The 26,437-nt window shown below is 35.6% G+C and overlaps 1 protein-coding gene across 8 annotated transcripts in view; it reads left to right on the top strand.

Annotated features, from left to right (window-relative positions):
• Positions 1-26,437, top strand: part of Rbp6 (RNA-binding protein 6) — a 1,547,649-nt gene that overhangs the window by 1,341,682 nt on the left and 179,530 nt on the right. For all 8 annotated transcript variants that reach the window (XM_069847737.1, XM_069847734.1, XM_069847740.1 and 5 more), the window contains one exon: positions 17,943-18,027. In XM_069847737.1, coding sequence (XP_069703838.1) covers positions 17,943-18,027 — 85 coding nt within the window. The remainder of the gene's footprint in view (positions 1-17,942; positions 18,028-26,437) is intronic.

Below are 26,437 nucleotides of genomic sequence, written 5' to 3'. Positions count from 1 at the left end.
GGTTGAGTGGAACAGAAGGCTTTATGGCCTTAACTCTGCCAGTAGAAATAAATCTATTAAATTAAATAAACAAAATAAAATTGTCATTACATCATCGGATCTCTAAATGGCGTCTGAATTTATGATATTATATTCAGTGAAGTAGTATTGCATATAGAGTGTTAGTTGGAGACCGGAGGGGAAAAGAGCTTTGGGGAGGCCGATATGAAGGTGGGAGGATAATATTAAAATGAATTTGAGAGAGGTGGGATATTATGACAGAGACTGGATTAATCCTGCACAGGATAGGGACCGATGGCGGGCTTATGTGAGGGCGGCAATGAACCTGCGGGTTCCTTAAAAGCCATTTGTAAGTAAGTATGTAATTGTTATTCCACGGAATGTTAAAAAATGCTGTGTATTGGAGAAGAAATAAGGAATTTCAATTACAGTTACTCCATCGAATCTCTAACCTCCAATAGCCTCTGTGGCTCAGTAAAGTAGTTTAATTACAATAATTATTATTACAGCGAATTTCAAACTACCTCTATAGTTAGAAATTAACAGTCAGTAAAGGATTATAATTACAGTTATTCAATAATATCAATTTATGCAATATTCAAATTTAAAAACATTTATTTAAATGACGATCGTTAAAAAAATAATGTGCGACACACATGTGTTAAGTGCTTAACAGAATCTCAGATACTGAAAAAACTCGGTTTCGCCTCGTTTTTTCAAACTGATTTCTCGATTGTGTTATAATGCACTTACTAAACTTGTATCGCAGTATATTATAACATGACAACAAATTTGAATTCATTCCGTAATTCCATATTATTACTCTCGACCTCCATATACTTGCTAGGGTGGGATATCGAACCCGTACATCGCAGCATTAAGACGGTTGATGTATTTCTGCGAATAAAGGTCTTGACTTGCAGCGACCCTGGCGGCGGTAATCAGTATTGTTGGGCGGAAGTGACATATGAGGAGCTGTTTCGCTCAGTCGTTAATCTGGCGGGGAGCTTCAACCGCTTTAAACCCCGGGAAGCACTGCACAGTGCCTAACACGAGCTCCATTGTACGACCAGCTCCATTTTCTTAAGTCTGAAGTGAATTCAAAGATAAATGAGACGAGATGAGCTGGTACGAAAGGTTCCTGCCTGCCTGCCTCCTCTCTTGACAGCCTTCGAGACGCAAATCTGCTCCTCAAACCCAGAAATAATTTTCATTCCCATCTCCCTTTTTAAATATATAAACATGTACAGCGACAGCAGCAGTAAGGAAGCATGTCTATAACAAGAATGTAATGTACGCTCGGAAAGAAGGGTTTCCTATCCTGTGATACTGGCTGAGTCAAGAAAACTAAATTTACACATGCTACAATTCAGGCCTCTAGCTTGAGTTGTTCACAGGCATGAAAGTAAAGGTAAGCGTTCACTACATCGCATCGCAGGGTCGGAAAAAAACAATGTTTCCTGTAATTGTTATGTAACCGCGTTCACTACATCGTATCGCACGCATCGGCTCTCGGTAAATCCGTTCACGTTTCTCGGGTGAGCAACTTTTCCGATGCGTGCGATCATGGCCTTCTTTAATAAATCAATTTTAATTGCTCATTTGTTGCTATTATGTTGTGCCATGTTCAGTGTCGCTCCAAAATGGCAGACGGAAAACTTATTTCGCTTGCAGAAAACTGCGAAGAATTATATAGTTTGAGGCATTCCCATTACAGTAATCAAGTCGATTCTTACATATATATTATGTAACCAATATCTCTTTCGTTTCTTCCTCTTCAATTAAGAAGCATGAAACAATTACAAATTCTTATTCGCTACCACTCAATGATTAATAGACCTAACCTCAAAACTCGTCTGTTTTCAGCAATGTCAATATCGTACGTCATATGTTTTAAACAGCTGATAGGGAATCCGATGAGACGATGAGGTAGAGCCGTTACAGTGAACGCACTTCACTTAAAATATCCGTTGCGTGCGATTCGTCCGAGGAGTGCGATACCATGTAGTGAACGGTTAACTTAAGAGAATGTTCTGCCAATTGATTACTGGCCCAAAAGGAGTTGGCCCAGAGGTGGAGCTGCACCTTAAGCCTCTCAACCGGTTATAATACAGTATTTTCTCTGTATTTAATAGAACAGCTATCCGTTGTGACTCTCTCCCCAGAATTTTATCTAGTAGTGCAGGTTGTACTACGGGCAGATGAATCTGCGAAGTGGATAGAAGAGGATATAAGGATTGAAGTAATATAACTGTGCAGATTTTAACAGCTTATTTCTTGGATAGAATAAAACAAAAATTTCTAAAGCCTTATTAGTCTCAAATGAATATTTTTCGTAGAAAAAATATCTTCCTCTCAATATTGGCATTTATCTACTAATCTCGAATTTAAGTTGTTGCAGCAATGATATTTCTATGTACAAAAAATGTGCATGAATTAAAATAATAAGAAATACCCTCTTCCCTTAAGGGGTTAGGTACAGCTTACGGCAGTAAAATTTTGGAAATATTCAACATTTTTTCCTCCATTACAATATGTTGTACAATAATGAAAATTAGTATGTGTAAAAAAGTGTCCTTCTGCTATATGAAAAAAAAATGTATTTACGATTTAAAAAATTATTTATATACCCATATATATTCACTGTGCAGTGATGAAGCGTTTTCGTCATAACTCATAAACTATCCAACATTCTATGATGGATTTTTTTTTGTCTATTTATAAATGTAATATCTACAATATAATGCAAAATCGCTTCTCTGCCTTCGATAGATTGTCTGATAGAAAATAAATTCATTTAAAAAGTGGTGAAATATCAGTATGTTCTTCTAACACAAAATAAAATATATATATTTATTAAGGTATGTAGTTGAAAGAGCATGATATTGTAAACATGAGTTTCAGAAATAAAATAAAAGAGGGACAACGTGAAAAAAGTTTAAAAGTTTATGAATTATGAAGGAAAAGCTTCATCACTGCACAGTGAATTACCACCAATTTGAATATTGAAAAAAAAATCATAAAAATACTTTTTTTTGTATAGCAGAAGGACAGTTTTCATTATTCTAAAAGATGTGGTAATGGAGGAAAAAAAATGTTGAATATTTCCAAGAATTTTACTGCTATAAGCTGTACCTAACCCTCTAAGATGTTTATTCACATAAGAGTCTGTTGGCCTCGGTCATGTTTGGTTCCAGTATGATTTACTCCAGAAGCACGTTAACCATTGGACTACCGACGACGACACTTGGGTAAAAATTAAGTTATTAGTAGGCCTAGCATGCGGAACCAAAGTAAGAGCAGCAAATGTACAACAGGGGCGCTTTATCCAAAACATATTACGCAGGATGTCTCTGGGTTCGAACTCCAGACTGTCATCAGTTGACCCAGCTCGACTGTGTCCTGGGTTTCTTGAGATAAGATTTTTCATATCGATTTGGCTTCACTCCTTGTCGCCGTCGACGTCGTTCCATTTTATGGAGATCAGTGGTCTCCTGTACAAGGGTCGCTTTTAGATGAGGTTCCCGCATCCGGCTTAGTAGAAGATTTAACCCCTGCTTCACCCCGTTTCATTACGTGTGGTTCAACCCCTCTCCTCCCACTCCACCCCCCCGTGTCGTGCGTGCACAAATCTGCCCTACAGGCAGTCAGGGTGCCTTTCATAACCTCTCTTCTGTGTCACTGCGGCCGCCAAACAAGTCGTTTAAACGTCTCCGTCATATCGACTACACACGTAAAGCTCGTTGTAAAACTCAGCTCCCTTCCTATCTGCCCACTCCACACTTGGCGTTATGTTCCCTTCCAAATCAGCGAGGAGATCCTACTTTTAGTGTGCTTCGTAATCACCTTGTTATTAACAGACTTGCTGGGACAAAATTTTCGAAGAAAACAAAGTTCATAACATTATACACGAGTGCCCTATATTCTGGGGTCGTAATCTAACGTCTATTAGCTTCCATCCTTCAAACTCGGCCAGAGGACTTAGGATTTAAATTAAATCAGGGAGGATCATATAATTTTACTTGAGGCGGTCAGAAGCAAAGGGGTTTAAGTGCATTTACATTATTTTCTATATAATGTGATTAAAATTACTAAGCATTCGTAAATTCCGTGAAGTTTTAATTGTAAATGCTTTTTTTTAGTTGGTTATTTAACGACGCTGTATCAACTACTAGGTTATTTAGTCTCGATGAGATTGGTGATAGCGAGATGGTATTTAGCGAGATGAGGCCGAGGATTCGCCATAGATTACTGGCATTCACCTTACGGTTGGGAAAACCTCGGAAAAAACCCAACCAGGTAATCAGCCCAAGCGGGGATCGAACCTGCGCCCGAGCGCAACTTCAGACCGGCAGGCAAGAGCCTTAACCAACTAAGCCACGCCGGTGGCCTTTTAAATGTTAATGTGATATATCCTTTTACCACTGAAATTTTAAATGTTTTAGTTTACCCTGGATGCACTTAAATCAGTTTTTAGAAATGTCACTTCTAACCGCCTCAATTAATAAAAACGTTTCTTTTTGAACTAGATATACCCGTGTGCTTCGCTGCACTTGTTATAAATATAAGTGACTTACGTCTGTTATGTTTTCAAATACAGCTCTGTTACTACTTACTGAATAATTAGCTTATTATAAGTTGTAAGTCATTTGCTCTTGACTTATTTTCAGAGTAGTAGTATTTAGTGGGGCCCAAACCTTTGGCTTAGCGCACCAACGCTCTACCGACTGAGCTACCCGACACCGTCCAAATTTTTCCCTTTATATCCACACACCTCAAGTGGGCTGACAAGACGCCAGAAACCCAACTTTTTCCCTTGAAATTATTCAAGTCTGCTTCACAGGGAGCTATATACCTGAAATCTAGATTTGCATAATATATAATATGTTACTGTAGGTAGGTTAACAGATAACCGCAATTCGAGTCACAGAGAGTTTTGTGTACACTCAAATTCGGGTTTCTGGCGTCTTGTCAGCCCATTTGAGGTGTGTGGATATAAAGGGAAAAATTGGGACCCGGAACAATTTTTCCCTTGAAATTATTCGACTTCTGTTATGAATGCAACATTTTCCTAAAAATCAATAGGGTCTAATAAGGGAGATATTTTGATTGATTTACTTCTGGCCCTCTTATAACCTTCCTTTTAAAGAAAGAATTTTGAATGTCATGTAAGCTAAACTCTAAAGGACCTAACTTGTTCAACATACCAATTTTCATAGAAATCTGTTCAGCCATTATCGAGTGAGAAGGTAACAAACATACAGATAGATATAGAGTACAAAAAAATTAAAAAATAAAACGATTTTCGGCTTCAATATAGTTAATTATACACGTTAAAACTAATTATTTTTTGCAAAAGCGAAAATTACCAAAAAATTTTAGGTTACTGTTTTATTATTAGTATAGATTGGAGGTTTGTATTAAAATTTACGGACCATTTTCTGTTCCATATTTATAACTTCCAGGGTCTGTGAAGTGGAACATACCAGGAAAATATAAAAATAAGGGGCGTACACATAACCAGCTGGATGTCGTCGCACTAAATTGGAAATGTTTTCTTGTGATTTAAGAATTGAAATAGGCTATTTGTTGTATTTTTCATGTAATTTTTAAGATATCATTCTTGCACTGCCATCACGCCAGAGAAATGCATTACTGTTCAAGGAGAATATTTTGGGACATCAATCAATTAATAGATTTCTTAACTTTGTTCAAGAACGCACAAATTTCTGTTGTATATTGTGTAACATTATTATGGAGAAGGCAGCCTTTTGAGTCCTCAAGAAGGCGCGATTGAATTTGTCGTTACTTTAATTCTTTTTTTCGTATCCGTAGCAATTTTCATAAAATGTAACTGAAGTACGCTTACGTAATACAGTCATATCCTTTCAAAATATGGAGTGCATTTGTGCGTATGAAACATGATCATATTTCAGATTGCTTGCGTAAACCATTCCCTGGCCACAAAACTTGGGATATAGCTCTCCTGAGTTAAATCAACGTAAAATTGACAGATGAACTTCCTCTATTATTCATAAACATGGAATCGGAAACAGTCATATGAATTAAATAAAACTGGTTGGATATTTTAACCTCATTTATCTCCTTGATTGATTTCTACATGTGAAATACAGATCATTCATTCATAGTTCTCTGCCCAATGGCATGTCTTTCACTGCAAACTCAGCATTCTCTAATCTTTCATATGTTTCGCCTTCCTCTTATTCTCCGCCTACGATCCATATATCTAACGAACATAATTTTATTGTCTTATGGATGGTGTATAGTTTCTCTTAACTTCATTTTTACAATTCATTTCCATGAATACGAGCACAATTTTCGAACTTCCACCAAGGTAACCAAATTAATGACATTGAAAGCCATCACATCCGATCGAAAATCGTTATAGAAGAAGGACAATGATTGCACTTCATTTACCTTGATTGTACCACATAAACAAATACTGTAAGTAGAATGTAAAATAAATTTAGAGATAAATGTGGCATAATCAAGAAAGTAGGCCTACTAAGGTACGGAGTATTAAAGGAAATTGAAATTAAATTTCATAAGGTGACTGTAGTTTCAACCTTGTTAAGTGATAGTGAAGCATGAACTTTGAATAAAAAACAATATAGCTATATGATAGCTGCTGAGATTGCTTAATTAAAAGAGATAAAAATTGCATGAAGCAGTGACAGTTACAGATCAAGAGGACACAGGAATATGTATGTATGTATGTATGTATTTATTTACACTGTAAGTGGGCAAGTACCCGGTGGCAGTGGTATACACAATATAAACAATACACAAAAAATGTTAAGCATTACACAATAAATTTACAATGCACAATAAAATTATACAATACACAGTACAATTATACAATACACAATATAATTTAACACAATAATAATAAAACATAAATAAAATACCTAATTTTACATTACAACCTACATAATTATGTATAGGCCCTACATAAGTTTCAATAGTCTTTCACTTTATTCTCATCTCACTCACTGTAGTGGCACTATGACACATTTCACTGACACTTTACCACACATTTCACTGACACACTATAACACATTTCACTGACACTATAGACACTATATGGGTAGACCCAGGACTAAGTGTCAAAATGGTTTCAAGATACGTCGTCCGTAGACACAACGTCCAATCACATTTTTTTAAGTCTACGGGTACATATTTCTTTGATCATTGTACAGTAGTGGCAAAAAAACCGGACCGACGGAATAATCAAAGTCCCCGAAATGAGTCACTGCCCATGCCACGCCCGCATTCACAAGATAGCGAGTAATCTATTGAAATTGTTGTAGTTTCGACTGCTGACGTAGCCCATTTCGAAAGCCATTAGAAAATAAGCTGGCAACATTCATCTTCTGGGAATAATAAATTAAGTAGTAAAATATCGCTGCAATCTAAAAGTATTGGGAATAAATTTGAATAAGGATCAAAAAAAAATTTCCTTCCCAGGCAGGATTCGAATTACGAAAGTCTTAGTTACCAGCCTATCGTACTCTGGAGTAAACAAGGCTCTGAAATGAGCTACAAGGGTCGGTCCGGTTTTTTTTTTTTTTTTGCCACTGCTGTACGTAATGTCCACTTTTTAAAAGTCCACTCACTTCAAGTCAATTTCTGTTTTCGTCCATAGCTCTCATGTTCACTAATGTAATGTCCAAATTCTACAATTTCCGCTTATACAATGTTCACATCTTACAATTTCCATTGTTCCCAAGCCCACTCAATGTAATGTGGTGTAAGGATCTATGGAAACGCTAAGGAGAAAATCTAGTAAAGTGCTAAATTCTTAAATTATTCATTAAGGGGAAGAATCAGTGCTAGTTCATTCAAAGAAAGACGGACATTTATTATTACCAGCATTTTTGTGGACTACTGTCCTACAAAAACCTTTAGCAGATCAACAAGGCATTATAAAAGACGCTGAAAGTTGACATAATATATTTCAGCGTTACATTTTCTCACACCACTCATTAATTCGAAAATTTATGGAGTTCATTAGGAAAGACCAAAGGAATAACGAAATTACCATTATGCAGCTGGTTAGCGGCCAACAAAATGTTAAGACATCTGTTAAAACGTCATAGTCCTGAATTTACAACTAGAGCAAATAGTTCAGAATTATTATATATACAAGAATGAAGATAACAAAGCAAATTACCTGAAGGGCATTAGCTATCACGTCAAGCTCTATGAAGATGCGAATGGAATTAGTGAAGCAATAATAATAATAATAATAATAATAATAATAATAATAATAATAATAATAATAATAATGTGAAAAAATCAGAAACGAAAGATTGAATCATCAGAAATGAGATTCCTACGCTCAGTTGCAGGATACTCCCTACTAGATCATAAAAGGAGTGAATACATAAGGAATGAATTAGAAATATAGCCTATAAACTAATCTGACGGAAAACATTCAATAAAATACGACATATTGGAAAGAACATGTAGGAAGAATGAATAACACCAGGCTACCGAAAGTTATATTCGACTGCCATCCAATTGCGAGAAGAGATGTTGGAAGACCCTGAAGACGTTGGGTGGATGACTTTGAATGATGGGGATGGATCGGACTTTAAAAGTCCAAATCTTGAAAGATGATATTTATTCTGGTGGAGTTAAGGCCGTCAGGCCTTCTCTTCCGCACCACCAGGAATATAGGGTTGTTTCCGATCTCTGGTACGAATTTGAAAGACATCATATGAGTAGAAGTCACACGACAGTTGAATTGTGGCGCGAGGTGGCAGACTAGTAGGAGTGATCTCATAGTCAGAGTGCACGGCGAATCACAGCAGAAATTCCCAAGAAACTCGAGCCTTTTTGGGAGGGGTGCATAACTTTTTCCGATGCCAAGTACAGTTAAGTGAAAATAAAAGAAGCCTGCAATAAACGAGGTTTCGTTATTTGCAAGAAAGGCATCTTCTGTGTACTTAATAAGATTGGTAAAGCTCGAATGGATTTAATTTGTATCATCTCCTGAGGTGCGAGGACTTGTGACGGGGGTGGATTTGCTTGCTTTTTCCACTCTGGAATTAATCCCATCCAAGCTTTGCCAATCTTACTAGGTACACACAAGATGCCTTTCTTGGAAATAGCGAAACCACGTTTTTTTGCAGGCTCCTATGATTTTCACGTAACTGTACTTGGCATCGGAAAGGATTGTTATGTACCCCTCCCAAAAAGGCTGGATTTTCTTGGGCATTGCTACTGTGATACACCGTGCACTCTGATTACGAAATCACTCACTACTGATCTGTCATTTCTCGCCGCAATTCAGCTGTCGGTGTGATCCCTGACGCATATGACGTCATTCAAATTCGTTATCAGAGGGCGGAAATAACCATGTATGTAGCTACACATACACCATTTTTGTACAACGGCAAAGAAACTAATTAGTAACATTTAATTACTCAAAAACGTACACACAAAACATGTATTATACAATATTCTTAAAGAAAAGCTATTTTTTACTTAATGGAAAATGTATTTTATATGCAGACCTACATTAACATTACAAAACATTTTCTTATCAGTGGCCTTAATCAAAAATGGACATTGTGGTATACTAATTGGACATATCAAAATCACTAATTCCTTTTGTCAATAATTATGGGACATTTCTATTATTTGAACTCCTTTGTCGTGATTCTTATTTCGTGGACATGTAAGTAGTAGATACAAATATTGGAAATATATTTTATGAAAATTACCAAATGTCTGTGTACCGTGAAGGTGCATTTTCTTGATAGGATAGGAAAGGTCATTAAGTCTAACGTATAACCCGAATAGCTGATGGTGATGATGATGATGATGATGATGATAATGATGATGATGATGATGATGGCGACGACGACGACGATGATGATGACTACTACTAACGTAATAAGACTACTACTTTTTCTTTGTATGAATAGAAATTTAAACTAGTAAGTAATAATGATAAACATTTATAACAATAATATTGACGTCATTATTGTTAATAAAGAACACTGATGAATAATATCCTATTTATTAACCCTTAAATTCACAAAGTATCCTATAGGATACAACAGATTAATATCTATATATATAATTTGAATTGGTAATGGAAATTACGGGAAAACGGCTGGACGGATTTTAATAAATGACCCCTCATTTTGATGCTTGGAACTCAAAGTTTTTCGGAAAAATAGTAGTTTTCAGTGAAATGTCAATTTTTAAACATAATTTTCCTATTTTCCAAAATCCATCTGTCGTCAGTTTTGAGAACTAGCTAATAGCATTCACGGCCGACGTGATATACCCTTCGCTTTTTTGTAAAGGAGAAGCGAAGCGAGCATCAAGTCGGCCGTGTTGCATTTCAGAACAAAACAAAACACATACTACAGTAAACAATATTACACGAAGGCCATGATTTGCAAGAATGCTGACATATTTAGAGCTCAAATTAAATTGGTTATTAAAAAGTTAACTTAAAAAAAAATAATTTACAGGTTCGATTCTGTGATGTGTAATTTTCTGGTTACAGCTATGTATTACTTACGTAAGATAATAATATTACTAAAAATCAAATATTTTTATAGTTATTAATCAAGTGGGGTTGGGTGTTTTTCATATATTTAATGGCGGTGTGGTGTAGATATTTATATGCGTGGTTATCTTTAGTATTGGCTCGAGAGAGAGTATCTTTCATTATTATGGAAGCAAATAACTTTCAGAATGTCTGGTATTCTTCATTGAAAATAAATCTGAAAAATGTTTATTTGAACGTCTAATGAACTGTTTTAATAGAACAATAGAAGAAATTGGTAGTAAAATTAAATAACCAAAATTACACAATAATATAATATTGTACAACATATAAAATATAGACATTGCGATAGTTGTTTTCTTTACGGTCCGACACGGTTTAATAAACTAGAGTGAGAAATGAAGTTTTGCCAATTTAAGGGTTAACTGCGGTATGGATCTTTATAACTAGGAGTCAAGGAACAGTACGTTGGTATAAAGTAAGTTAAGTTATTGAATTCCCACGATTTAAATTCTCATTGGAGTAGTTTTTTGTATCCAGCGTCGGGTGCACATTTCAGTCTCTCATTTATCCTCCGTAATCCCAGCAGTATTTAAAACACCGTGCTTACCCTTCTCTTCCTCCTCTTCCCTCCGAACATTCATTTAAATAACTCGACTTAGTTCTAAGCAAGAGAGTAGTTCGCGTCATCCAGTCGACGGATAAACTAAAGCTGGCGGATAAACGAGGCAAGGCGTGGAATTTCACGGGAAATGAGCAGACATCAACAAGAGCGGTGCCCGGAATACCAGAAACTTCTATTCGGTCTCGTAGCTCTTTTGTTATTCTGCATTTTTAAAGAAATTAATATAGAATAGTGTACAGGCTCTGCGTCATTTTGAGCTAAAATGTCTGTGCATTATGCATGGTGGTGTGTCATGTCAGATTCTGTGTCTGGAAAATCAGAACGATTTCGCTGTGCAAGAACTACTACAATGCAAACTGCAGCATTCTGACTTTTGTGACGGCAGTTTCCCGCCTGAATAAGAATGTGAATTAATTAAAAATTGTAATAATGTTATTCAGTTTGTTAGAATCCGAAATATCGTATCAGCTTCACGTCCAAGCGCAAAAGAACATTATTATACATTTAACATAGTGACTAATAAAACAGATATTTTACAATCATAATTGTGTTGAAATACTTGTACGAAAAAATTATTTAACATATTTTTCTCTTCACAATTTCAAGGGGATACTATGGTGAAATAATACTGAAAAATTAAAAATAAATCCACTTTTTTTCTTTTATGATCATAATTATATTTGAAACTGTTTTAAATGATGCAGCCATATGCAGTAATAAAATGTTGCCAAACATATGGTGTGAGAGTGAATTCAGAGAAATGTTTTTTTAATGCTGTTTTCTCGACTTTAAAATTTCTGACAGTTGCTTGCATAAAAAAGCTCTTTTCACAACAGTTATTGACAGATTTGTTTGAAACTTCTCACAGAGGTTAATTAAATGTTGATAAAGAAAATTTAATTAGCATTTGTATGAAATATTAATATTAAGTTCCTTCGGAGCATATTCATATTTATGCTGATAGATTAAAATATGCTGTTAATTAATTAAGTTAAAAAAATTGACTCTCTATTTAGACTGAGCTCAAAAAACTAAACAATTTTTATTTCCATGAGCTTTTGAATAAATACGAACTAAAAATTATGAAAACTTTGACGCAAGGAGCCTTTTCTCAGTGACGTTAATATAAAATATAAAAAAAATTAAATTAGAAAACTATTATCCATAATGGCACCAAATTTTGTACAGATAATAGTATTGTAGGCCTATCTATGTAGTTTAAATTTCACAAATTATGGATGAAAATTGTGAAAGTTTAAAAAAATATATATGTCCACTTTAGTATGTTATAATATAAAAATTATTGCAAAAAAAGAAATAATTGGCTTCTTTTGGAGAAGATCACCATTAATTTGCATGTTTTATTTAAGATCAAGATTCATTCATGTTTTATTAAACATTATTATACTTCATGTACACCATTCCCGGACAAATTTCCTCGTACATCTGAGAAATATCCGTGCAATGGTTTAGCCTTCTGAGTCCTGAGACATTTGTTGTTTTATTTTTAAAGTTCAGTATAATTCTACACTTAAAAAAAAGTCACTGATATGAGGAAAAATGCTGAAAAATTCCCAGGTTACAGTTAGGGCACAAATGTAGGTACATTATACTGTACTTCAGGTCGCTGCAAGTACATCTTGTATCAAAATCATGCATGAATTGGCTAGTCTCTTATATGAGACAACTCATCCTGCCTAAGGTATATCCGTGGTTTTCCTAAGGCGTTAAGGCAAATATCGGGATGAGCCCTAAAAGAAATGGGCCACGGACCTATATGCCCTTCCCCATATATTCCCCCTTTTCTAACAACGACGTAATACCCTAGTTCAGAACCTATAAATTGCCTATTAAATGTGCGAGGTCACTCATTTAGTAGCAATGCGAAAGGACAGGGAACCTTTCAATTTGCATATTCAGAATTCACGGCGTTTCTTCTGACGGCCTTCACCTGCCTTGTCATCGAACAACAGACGACAGAGTCTTCTCGACTCCACTTGCACTGCGAAATGCCAAAGCCCCTTTCAATGTGCAAGATAACACTTGCCATCCTAACGGCAAACAAACGAGTCTTCTCGACTCTTCCTGCACTGCGATATGACACAGTTCATTTCAATGTGCAGATTTACACCAGCCATTTCTTCCTCGTCCCGTCCCGTGATCACTTTGATCACATTTCCGTCCCCTCGCGTAGGCTATGTAGTACCTAAGAGGTTACGTCCATTTTCGGTTTTCCCCTTCAAAATTTTCTAGAGCTTCTTCAGTGGAGCAACGTAACCCGCAGTGAGACAAGTGGCCAACAGTCTTGGAGCTCGCATATTTAGTTTCTTACAGCCCCGAAACCCTTGCAAGGACGCGTTTTGCGTACCTTTTAAATTTTTCCTCTCAATTCTCTTCTTTCAATCCAATTAAAAAAATACTATTACTCTCAGGATTCAGGAGGTTATCAATTTGGAAGCTGGCGAATAGGGGTGTGGCTTCAAGTAGGGGAGTGAGTAACAACTGGTCATTGTGGCTAAATTCTACTAGCCGAACAGATGTATGAGTAGATATTTGATCAAGGAAAAGCACAGAATTACTTTCGTTTTTACTACATCAGAAGAAACTAATATAAATTTACTGGCTTGTCTCTGTCTGTCCGTTTATCTATTTTAACTTAAAACCTTTGTGACTCATATCTACGGTCCGCCATTGTTCAGAGCATATGTAGAATTTTCAACAAGGAAAACTACAGAATTACTTTCGTTGCATAAAACAGAAGAGAGCAAGGTGATGTGCCTGTCCACGTTATTTTGAATATATTAATTATACTTGTATACAGTACATACTTTAGTAAATTTTGTGTATATTTCAATAATGTCCATCCAGGCTGTAATAAAGCCAGCGCTGTATTCAACAAGATATAGGCACGGAAGAACAGTTTAAGCCGAACAAGCCGGTGTCATGTAGTCTAGCCCAGCATCGTTCTTCAACGTCCGTCCCGATGATATGTGGTAATATCATATCCAGAGATGATAGGATTAATACATAAACGTGTGCTCAAGCCAGCCTGTCTGCCGTAATCCCTGCAACACATATGCAGACGACTGATAGTCCACACAACAAATGTATGGTCACTCTTGATATCCCCGGCCTCTCTGCGAGTGCGGTTATTCCTTTGCAGAAACACTTAGTCCTCACGTTTGTACACGATTTGCCAATACCGCATGTTTGTCATGTTATTTGATTCGCCGACGCTCATGATTGATATTTCAATAAGGGGAATTTATGTCCCTGACTCGGAACTTGCTTAAGTCGTAAGTAGCCAATAAAAATGATCGTCACGAAGTTGACACTTATTTTCTAATTCTGTCGTCGATTTGCAAAAGAGGACATGTCCAAAATAACAAAGTCTTGGAAAATCGCAAAAACTATAACAAGTTAACAAATTAAAATGTTCATATTCTTTTCTAATTAGATCACTATGGGTATATACATTCAGTATCAATGAACATTTTAATTTTTAAGTCTGTTATGTTGTAATTTTGGACGTGCAAATCGACGACAGAATTAGGTTCTATACATTTACGCAATTTACAATAATTCAGTGTCCACACCTGTGGAGTAACGGTCAGCGAGTCTGGCCGCGAAACCAGGTGGCCCGGGTTCGAATTTCGGTCGGGGCAAGTTACCTGGTTGAGGTTTTTTCCGGGGTTTTCCCTCAACCCAATACGAGCAAATGCTGGATAACTTTCGATGCTGGACTCATTTCACCGGCATTATCACCTCCATTTCATCCAGACGCTAAATAACCTAGATGTTGATACAGCGTCGTAAAATAACCCAATAAAATAAAAATAAAAAAATAATTCAGTTCCTTTGACATCTTGGGAACTATATTAGTAGGCCTTATGTTTGGAAATGGGGAAGAATGGAGCGTGTGAAATGGACAAACAGAATAAGAAATGAAGCTGTGTTGGAAAGAGTGGATGAAGAAAGAATGCTGCTAAAACTGATCAGGAAGATAAAAAGGAATTGGTTAGGTCACTGGCTGAGAAGAAACTACCTACTGAAGGATGCACTGGAAGGAATGGTGAACGGGAGAAGAGTTCGGGGCAGAAGAAGATATCAGATGATGTACCAGTGGCGGTTCTTCCATGAAGGATATGAGGATGATCCTACAGTTTAATTTCGTGCCCCCTGAAGATAGAAAATATTTTAATTACAGATTATGTTTTTAATGCGTCCCGTTTTAATAATTTTCTTCAAACTTCCACTTTCTGTCGTGATTTGTCGCCACTGCACATCTCAGACCTTAGGAATGCTTTCCGAGGAACCATCCAAATATCTTACAGCAAACTGTTTTTCCTACAGTGAAGTTACGGACAGGGATGAGTGCGGAGGTCGGGGTATGTCTTGACTTTAACTGCGTTTAAGGTTATGACCGCATATCCCAATACCACGACCCTTCTTTCTAGGTGGTGGTGTGGAAACCCTGTCAGAGACTACAATACGAATTTTCAAGTACCCTTGTAGCCTCTTAAATGAAGTTCATTGATCATTTTAAAAGAATAGAATAAACGAAGTAATAAATAATTTAAAATGATATAATATAAAAAATAGAATGAATAAAAACCAAAATTACATAAAAATAAATAAAATGAGCTATAATAAAACACAAGAATTAACAGGACTTTCAAATGACAGGACTGCCGAAAGAATATCTGAAGTTGTATTTGATCACTTAGAAGAATTGAACTGTAGCAAGAAATTAGTTGCGCGTGCTCTATTCTTCTTCTTCTTCTTCTTATTATTATTATTACTGTTATTACTGTTATTAGTTTCTGTCTTGGTCATCAGTCGTCAATCTCATATCCTACAAACAAAAAATATCACGAGTCGCCACTGTGATAGACGACATTAAGATAATATGCGAAGACTAAATGGAAGACAGAAATAGGAAAGGTTGTTAATGCTGGGGTTGTAGTGAAAGATCTGCCCTTGGACAGAAAACTGTGAATGAATGGTTTATTTTCTTGAACTATTATTCGAAGATTTATACAAATAAAATCCTTTACTGTATACACCCAAATAAGAAAGTGAACGTCAGGTTTATGGATTGCTGACAAGGAAGGGATTACACAGGGCGGAAGGTGTTCAGTGACGGTTCTTTAATGGAAGAATTTTTAGCTTACCTACCATTAATGGAAAAGTCCTCGACCATTTAGTCCTTTTGCGCGTAGATTTCCTAGAAATAATTATTTTCCACGACACATTTTGATGCTGTTGTCTTTTAAACATATTTTGAAATATAGGACTAACCTAAACGTCTTTACATTAGAGTTCTCAGCTTCAACAAATATTTTGCATAATATTTTTGCCACTTTTACCGTTTAAGAATATTTTAATACTTTGGTTATTAATAAATCACTTAGGTATTGGATGTTTGACCATTCTGTTACGTAAATGTAGACGCGTGCTTTACCCCAAGGTCTGAATACCGCGGAGCATGGAGCGAGCAGGCAGTGACACATCTTTCCCTCTCACTGCTGCGGAGAAAGGGTGTTTCCGTGCGCTTGCGAGTGCTACTGAATTTACTGCGATATTACAAATTATTTCTAGAAAAAAAGTCGATTTCCCATTAAATAAAAAGAAATAACACAAAATAACGCAGAAAAATTGTGGTACTTTTATTTTAAGGATTTACTCTGTGACGTTACTGTTATTGAACTCCTTTAACCTTAGATATAATTCCAAAAGTAATAAATTTGACTTATTTAAACATTATACGGTTTACGTAAAGACAAAAACTATTCCATTAGAGGCTCCGAAAAACACTTGACTGGTGGGATGTTAAAGGTCCCACCTCACGAAACAGTCGGTACTAAGTAACAATGAGGATTTCAGTCCTATCTGTTGGTTTTCTTTGATTTATAAGTTAAGAATTAGTATAATATTCACACAGAGAGATTCACAAGTTTACTTGATCATTACGAAATACTAGAACAAAAATAGATTATTTTCTGGCTAACAGTAAAACAGCAGATATAATTTTAGATTGTGAGAAGATATAACTTTAATTCAGACCACTATGCACTAGGCCTACTTATTAAAGGCGAAGTTAAGATCCGTGTCAAAATGAATATCTCTAACATAACAAAAATAAAGTAACTTATCGTACATAAAAGTAGGCCTATATGATAAACAATAACGAAAAATAACCGTACGGAGCAAGTTAAGAAGTCTAGTTCGAGGAAATAAGGAATAAACGGGAATATGATTAGCAACATGATAAAATAGTATGAATTACAGTATATCATTTTGAGGCTATGTTGTCAAGTTTGATTAGTCATAGTGTTTTGTTTAATTTTACATAGGCTGTTTATTTGTCTCAAGTTTGAAGTCCACGAAACGAGTTTAATAAATAATTAAAAGACATGAAACGAGTGAATGAGTTTAATTTCTACATATTCATACGTATAATTTAATGGAGATTCGAAATATTTAGGCTAAATTTTAATATAGGGTGTCGTTTAAAAAAATAAGTTCACTGTCACACACTGTATACTTGAATAACTAACTTTTTTCGAACACAGGTGTCGTATTGCATGGTTTATCTCCAACGGCTTTTGTATAAAACTTTCTTCTGTAAAACTAAAATTTAAGAAGTTATTTTCCATCCTGTATAATGGACACATGCATTATGAACACGTTGTAATCTTAGTTCTAGATTGGTGCTATCACAGTACGATGTAGGCTGATATCGAGTGTGCTGTCGTGTTGCAGGTGGAGTGCAAGAAGGCGCAGCCCAAGGAGGTGATGCTGCCGGCGAACCTGGCGAAGACGCGGGCCGCGGGCCGAGGCGCATACGGTGAGTTGCTCATGCTGAACCCCGCCGCCGCAGCGGCAGCCGCAGCAGCCGCGGCCGCGGTCGGCGGCACAGGAGCCTCCAGTATCGCGGCGAATCCCGCCGCCGCTTACCGCTACACCCCGTATCCCCTTCCCACCGCCGCGGGGGCGCACCACGGCCCCGCCGCCGTGCCCGCGGGGGTGAGCTTGGGGGTGGGACTCCATGCCGCCATGGTACCCATCGCCATGGCCCCCTCCGGCGCAGCCTCCAACCCAAATTGTCTACAATACACACCCACGACCCTGTACAACATGGCGGGGGCGGTGCAAGCTGCAGCCTCGTGTAAGAGGGCGTTTGCCGCCACCGCCGCCGCGGCGGCCCTGCGTCCCCACCCTGCCCCCGCCACTGCCGCGGCTCTCACCTACAGCATGAGTGACCTGCTGGGGGTGCAGGGCCTCGACGTGTCCGCTATGTACCACCCCATACCCGCCGCCGTTGGGCTCTGACCCATGTTCACTCCGCTGCCGGGCCCCCAGTGAGGGGGAGAGGGTACACCTTCCATTAGAAGTGCCAAACTGCCCCCCTCTATGTCATAGTGCTGGCAGATGGCTTATCGAGTTAATAGTGGCAACTTAACAGCGTCAGAATCATCTGGCGATTGGAGGTGCGTACTAGATACGAAGGAATTTTGTATCAGATATGACACAAAAATAAAGTTACCTTACGGTACTTAGACCCATAATTCACAGAGAACCAAAAATAAATTATAACTCGGTAGATTAATGAAAAAAAAAGGTTTAGTAATCTTTCCGTTAATAGCTTATGATGCTTACCTATATCATGAGTCTCGTTATAAAAATAACCCTTTAAAAATTTATTTTAATCGATTTCGTATTATTTGGTGTATTTTGAATTCAGATTTCAACAACTTAAGAATACATTAATAAAATTTCTACATAAATGTTATTTCTTTTATCAATAATTTCTGAAAGTATGTTATTTTATTATGCCTCTTTGATCGAAACTTATCAGCTAACATCTATATTGCCATGATTATTCGTTTGAATCCTGAACTATTCCATTTTATGATTTCTTTCCAGATTTCTTCTCCGTTGCCTTTTCTTGTTTTCTCATTTCTTTCTCTTTGTTTATTTCTCTTTCCTTTCTCGCTTTTCTTCCTTTCTTTTACATATTTAATTTCTTTTATCTTTTCTAAATATATTTTCTTCTTTTCTTCACATTGAACTTTCCTCGTTTCGTTTTCCATATTTATTTTCTTCTTCTACTTCCTTCGTTTCTTATTTTGTTTTCTTTTCCTTCATAATTTTCTTATTATGCTTTTCCTATTTCTTTTCTTGTATCATTTCCCTTGTGTCTTTTCTTATTTTGCTTTTCTTGTTTCTTTTATTGTATCATTTCACTTATTTATTTCCTTATTTTGCTTTTCTTCTTCTTTCTTCTTCTTCTTCTTCTTCTTCTTCTTCAGATTTCATTGTTTCTTTCCTTTATTCGTTTTTCTTGTTCCGTTTCTTCTTTCTTCTCGTTTATTTCTTTTATTTCGCCTTTGCTTTGTTATTTCAATTTATTTACCGTGTTCTGCTAAAAGAATTCTATAACTTCATAGTAGTGCCACCGATAATGTATGACACAGATAATTGGACTAGAGTTCACATTGAATGGAAACAATTGTATTGTTTTATATACTGTAAAATAAAAGTATTCTCTATAAAAACAGCGCCATATAAAAAACTATGCATTTATATCAACAGCTGACTCACTAGTTTACACCTCCAACCGGCAGAGAGCTCTGCTTTACTCTTTAAAAGCCTGACTTGCAGTAATAACTTATAAGCTATTTCGTGCTATCGACATTCCTGTATTCCATTTCATGCGTTCGGAAATTGCATGATGATTCACTTGCATGGTTTAAAAACATATCTCTCAGCCCTCTACGTGTCGATATAATCGCCATATACAAATCATCCCCAACCCTTGTATTCAGAAATCATTCAACAGCTTGTATGTCTCCCAATAACTATGTAAGACGCTTGTTTTGAATGTTTTTATCATCGGCATACACAGCCAAAAGCATTTCAAACACTCGCATTTAAAAAGCCTGTTGGCTCTTCGCTATCTGAACATCGCATGACTTCCTCAATTGACGTCATCATTCCTGCACAGTTGGTGGTGGTGGTGGCACTGCCCTCTCACTCCCTCCCACACCCTCTCCCTCTCAATCGTGACGTAATTTACTTATGTTCAGGGATGAATCTGTGATTCCTTATAGAGTAGAATTTAGCAGTAGAAGAGATTTTTTATGTAGGGTAATAGAGAACAGTTTTAGTCCAACCAAAGCGGCCTCACTATTTGAAAGTAGTTTGCATAGAATTGGGTTACAAGACTGGGTAGAAAAGTTTTTTACGTAGATCAGAAAGGCCTGGTTTCATCACTTTTAGTCAGAGAATATTTCAAGTTTGACTAAGAAAAATGTGACTCCATGTTACACTCAGAATAGCAATAATAATTTTGGAGGTCTTACCTTATTTACGGATGCCAAGTTTTCAATACTCAATACCATAGAACAGGGATGCAGAACTCACAGAGATAGGGGTGGAAGCATGGGGAAATCATTGGTTCCCCTTCCACAGTTCACCGGCATTGAATGACTTCTCCGTAACTTGTCTACAACCATGTGGCGGATTACGATAAACTAGTGCTCACGGAGAAAATGACGAAAGTATTTCCGACCAAAATAATTATAACAATAAATTGTTCACAAATGAGACAACATGCTTTGTGATTATTTTGAATACAGAAGTATTCATTTTCCCCATTGCTCTTTAAACTAGTACTTTCCGACCGATATTGCTTCGAATTCTACCTCTAGACAGTGAATACAAATCTGCTGTACCTTGTCATGTGGATGACGCGTGACCTTGGGGGAAGGATGAATGACGTAGTCCGGCTCGTGATGTATGCTACAATTGGAGCGCAGTTCTGCATCGTTGCCGTAGAAATTGATCACCACTGTTCATAACCATAATCGTTATGCAATTCGATGTAATCACATAGCCTTCTATCTGAGATTTGTCATTTTGCCATATATTGATACTGGATATCTATCACAACCCTGGATGAAACATTTAAAGCTCTAAAGTAAGTCATCTGGTCTAATTGTCACGGTTATTGTTGCTTATAATCTTCGTGGTTAAATTAAGATTTGCATTAATTTACTGTCAATACAACACTTTTGAAATCCAAATCAATTTGTTGTGTGCTATTTCATTTACTTTTATTATTAGAATTGTAGCTTAAAACAACTCCAGAAACCGGCTGAGAAACTAGCAATAAGAATTGATCAATAGTATCTCTTCTTTGGAGTGGATAGGAGCAGAAAAGCAAGTACGAGTAAACGGATAAGGCTTGCTTGATGTGGAAAGTTTGAAAAATATTCATAACTTTTTGTTAGTTACGGTAGCACGGGATAAATGTAATAAGGAGAAGCCGGCATTGTAGGGAAACGTTCAAAGTTCAAAATAAAATATGTTACCTAAAAATACAAAAATTCATGTTGTAGTTACGACGCAAAACTTTTGTTTATAACTGCACCATACTTGCCTTTTTTGTAAATGGATTCATTTGGTTTTTCTCTTTTGAATGTTTGAATGGGAGTTAACAAATTAACTAGTTTCAGCTAGATACTTCGGATGTGATATAATTTGTAGATAGGACAATAATATAGGCAACATCTGACAAAAATAAGAAGTAGAAAAGTTACTGAAGTATTTTTTTCTTGGAAAGAACTTACCACTCTTGTGCTTCTGTACAGGTTCTACCAGAAGTTTAAGGACACTCCTTCGAAAGAGATGTTTCACTCCTTTCCTTATGTTTTGTGAAATTCTCTGATGTTTATAAAGGGACCAAATTCCTGCGAAAAATCAAGTTTTTATTTAATTGAAAACCCAATCTCTCTATCTTTCAAACTGTGGGGTATATAACAATTTTTCTGTTATGAAAACTTATTTAAAAAAAATACATTTTTTTGTAGGGAAAGAATCAATTAGCTACTCCAGAATGGCTGTATTTAGATCAATGAATTTTCGGATAGAGTTAAATATTATCTCGAGTCATTCTCCCACACCATAATAATCTGCCACTTCACGTCCACATTCCTGAATTTAAACCCATTTTCACTTTTTTTTTCAAGGAAGAAATCTAACCTTTTGCACACTTGTAGCAAACTTCATTACTGTTTACTAAAATGAAAGGAATAAGATGATTGTCTAGTAGGCCTATTACTCCTAATGTTATGCTCTCAGTGACAGTAGCGGTCCCGGTTCAATTTGCTGCGAATTTAAAACTCAAAAGAATTTTAGAAAATAAAGAAAAAATGTGGATTTTAATGCGTGTACGAAGTGTTACGATTTGTTTAAACAAAAAGTTAAATTTGCACAAGAAGCTTTTCAGATATTTCTAATTCTACTCAAAGTTCATTGATCTAAGTAATTTTTCTCCTAAAAAAATTGAATTTTTCAATAGGTTTTCATAGCAGAAAAATTGTTATACATACAGTATAGAGCTTGGATTTGCAGTAAAAACTTAATTTTTTCACAGGGATTAGGTCCATTTTTAAACATCAGGGTATTTCACATAAGTGTGAGGACAACAGTGAAATATTCCTTTCGAAGGAAGTGTCCTCAAACGTTTGGTAGAACCTGTACATTTGGAAGTATTTGACAACTACAAATTGCTGTAATGAAATATAATTGGAACAGAATAGGTTATGTAGATTTAGATTTGGTGGCAAATGATTATATAAATAAGATATAGGCTAACTGATCCATCTGAGTAGCATGATGTAGACTCTGAATATTTAAAAATTATACGGCTTACAGCACGTAAAAAAGATAGAATGTTAGATGATTGGTCTTAAAGCACTATAATCAGTGAAGTTGGATACATAACAAGGGAAGTTGCTAGACTTATAATAAACAAAAAGTGAGCGAGGGCAGTCGACTAGAAAGAAGAAAATTCACATAACTTTCTATAACTACGACATACATACGAGTAAAATTTCACACTGAGAATATAACCTTTAGAAAAATAAATGTAGCCTATCTAAAACAAAAAATTTATCGATCTTTAAAAACCTGTAAAAAAGGTTTTTGACAGTCATATACTTGAAAAAGTAATGATATTTAATTTGTAGATAGTTTAGTGATTAACATTTAGTTACGAAGTCTATTTGAAAATAGTTTAATCTCTGGATGTATGAGATATACTAACATACTGAATAATATAGTCAATAGTCAGTATGTCATTAACTTATCTTTGGAGTTCATTAATTATCCGTGAAATATCGGAACGAATATTTTTCGCGCATCATGTAAGATTTTAGCATCATTGTGAAAACCTTTTGCTATAGATTTTAAAAGTATGCGTTTGTTTAATACTGCAGAATTAGGATATTTTGTACTTTGGAATCTTTTTCATTATTCTCTCTCACATAAGTATAGAATGTCACGTAGCACAGTAAAAAAACATATACGTGGTTTATCACTAACTGTAGTTGAAAAAGGCTCATTTCTTAATGATAACAGTTCAACAATGACAGATTAGTTTACATTGTGCCACTCCCGTGTCCAGATAACAATAACACCGTAGGTATAGTGTATCGGTTAGTTGTGAAAAATTAGTTGCGTGATCTGTTTCCTGGGAACTAGCCTATCGGTAAATATTTTTTTCCTTCGGTTTTTATTTTGTAAGTAAAAACATACAAATTTATACTTTTACAGTGGCTGTGTTCAGAGAAGAATTTTTTTTTTATTTCCAGCAATGTATTTAGATTTGATGTGTTTGGTATTTTGTAACTTTACAAATTCCGTCATTAGGGTTAAATTATTCAAGTTTTTAAAGATCGTTTCAGAAGTTTTTATTTTCAAGGCCATTAAGGGGACAAGGTGGTCTAGGTGTTTTCATAGCAATCATTGCTGATTTTGAGTGGTTATTTCTCCGAAAGTATAAAAGGTGTTATTTTCAAATTTTAACATGTTACTCTACATGCTTTTAGGATTATATTGGTGGTTATTTTATTATATTAACTGTTATAATTGAATTAAAAAAATTGAAATGAAAGAGGAAAAAAAAAAAAAACAAAAAAAATTAAATTCATGCACATTTCTCTTGAAAACTGGTTAATGTACATGGCTAAAATTTTTCATACATATTTACAATATACTTATCTACGTTCACTAGCAAGATTATAAGTCTGGCTCGATTTTATCAATTTAAAAAATAATAATACACGTTTATAACAATTCTACCGAGAAAAACCTGAAATTTTCAACGCAAAAATATATCTAAATCTTGTAATATATATTGTAGTAATGTAAAAGTGCTACCATTAAGTCATTATATGATGTACAATGAGTGTGCAAAATTTCAATTCATTCACGCTAATACTTTCTTAGATTAGGTGCATATATACATAAAAATATTGTTTTAAGAAAACCGCGTTTAAAAATTAACATCAATTTCTGATTTACAAATCTACACTATTTGTAATATTTCCACTACTATTTAGCCCTACATCATTGCTGTTAATTTACAACACTATCACTACTGGTATTTACATCCTGCACAACGTTTTCACTTTCACATTTCAGTGAAGGGGTGAGGCACTACTGATTTAAAGAGACACCCGCTTCAATTAAAATCTGTTTTTTGTAGGTTAGACATATCGCAACATTATAAAACTATATATATGTATATATATATATATATATATATATATATATATATATTCTTGATCAGGGAGATTCAGAGAATTTATTTCCATTAAAAACAAAAAAATTCAATACCTTGTCCCCTTAAGCATATATTTTATGGTTAACATGGTAGAATCTACAGAAAAATTAAAATATTTTTATTAAAAAATGAATGTGATTTAAGAGATTATTGAAATGTTATTCAGATTAAAAAGATTTTTAATTTTATTTTTTTGGGGGGGGGGGATATTGTTTAAAGTTACTAAGAGATTTCTTAGTGTCTAGGTTTGACAACATTTTGTACAGCTTTCGTGGGTTTTCATGTCGGTTATTGACCAATCCTGCACTGAGAAAAAAATAGCTATATAAAGATGAATTTCATAAGTTGACGTAGAATTACATCTAAATTTGTTTGTTTGAAATAAATTCTGTGTCTCAGTAAATCAGTCCTCCTACAACGGTAGATTTTTTTTTAATAGTAGATGTCACGTCACCTCGAAAAGAAATGGTAGCTTAGAGAATTGAATCATTTTAATCGAATCTGTTCAAATTTTCCAATATTGCGACTGTTTTCTCCTTGTAGTCTAATGAAATTAAATGTTATACTTTCTTTGATTAATAGAAAATCATTATCATTAAAAAGGGCTTTTAAAGTAATTTTTTGCGTGATTTAGAATATTGGTTTACGTAACAATTTAAAGGTTTGTTGATATCTGAAATTGATAAGATTTTTTACATACTGAATTTGTGGATTATCCTATCAGTTATTGATCAATTGTTCACTGGCGGAATCTTATCGAGATAAAGATTAGTTTCGCAAATGTGACATGAAATTGTATCTAAAATTTCTGCGTACGAAATTATTTTTCTCATTAAAGCAAACCTTATGGAACGATACATTTGTTTATGATCTAGCTGCAAGAAACCAGGGGTTGTGTTGGTGTCGTGAAATCTAGGAATGGAATGGCAACAGACATAAGAATTTCTTTCTTTCTCAATCGAAGCAAATCAAATTTGCAAATGTTAGATGTATTTCCTCCCCATAAAGGCTAATAATAGGCAAGTTCATACATTCACTGTGAATGTGTCCAGAAGAAGTATTCTGAGTTTTCAGTCGTATATTAAGACTTGATATCACCGACGTTTCGGAACTAAGATTCTATTCTCAGCGTCGAGTCATCAAAGAGTTATACAGAATAGATAATCTTCCACGTCTTAGATGACATGATTCTGATGATGGAACCTGTAAGATATTCCGAAACATTGGATATATACAGAGGGGTCCAAAAAAATGTATTCACTGTTTACAAGTCCATGTCTCGTAACATATTTGACTTGACGTTACAATTTTTGGCACTGAGAGAGGGTTATGGTATGTTTTCGAAATGACCACCACCAACTTGTATACAATGCCCATGACGCCGAACTGTACACCGAACTACGGCTGTTAGTGTGTCTGGCGTAATGGCAGCACATGACTCTTCGATTTTTGCACGTAGTTCGTCGATTGTTGCTGGTCTTTGTCGATACACGTCATTCTTGATGGTCCCCCAGAGGTAGAACTCCAGAGGTGTCAAATCAGGAGACCGAAGTGGGTACTCAACAGCACCTGTTCGACCCACCCACCCTCCGGGCAAAGGAATGACCTGACATCTCGATGGTAG

The sequence above is a fragment of the Periplaneta americana genome, chromosome 15 (genome assembly GCF_040183065.1).
Source record: "Periplaneta americana isolate PAMFEO1 chromosome 15, P.americana_PAMFEO1_priV1, whole genome shotgun sequence".
NCBI lineage: Eukaryota > Metazoa > Arthropoda > Insecta > Blattodea > Blattidae > Periplaneta > Periplaneta americana.
Note: the sequence above shows the minus strand (reverse complement) of the source record. Positions and strands in the feature narration are given on the sequence as shown.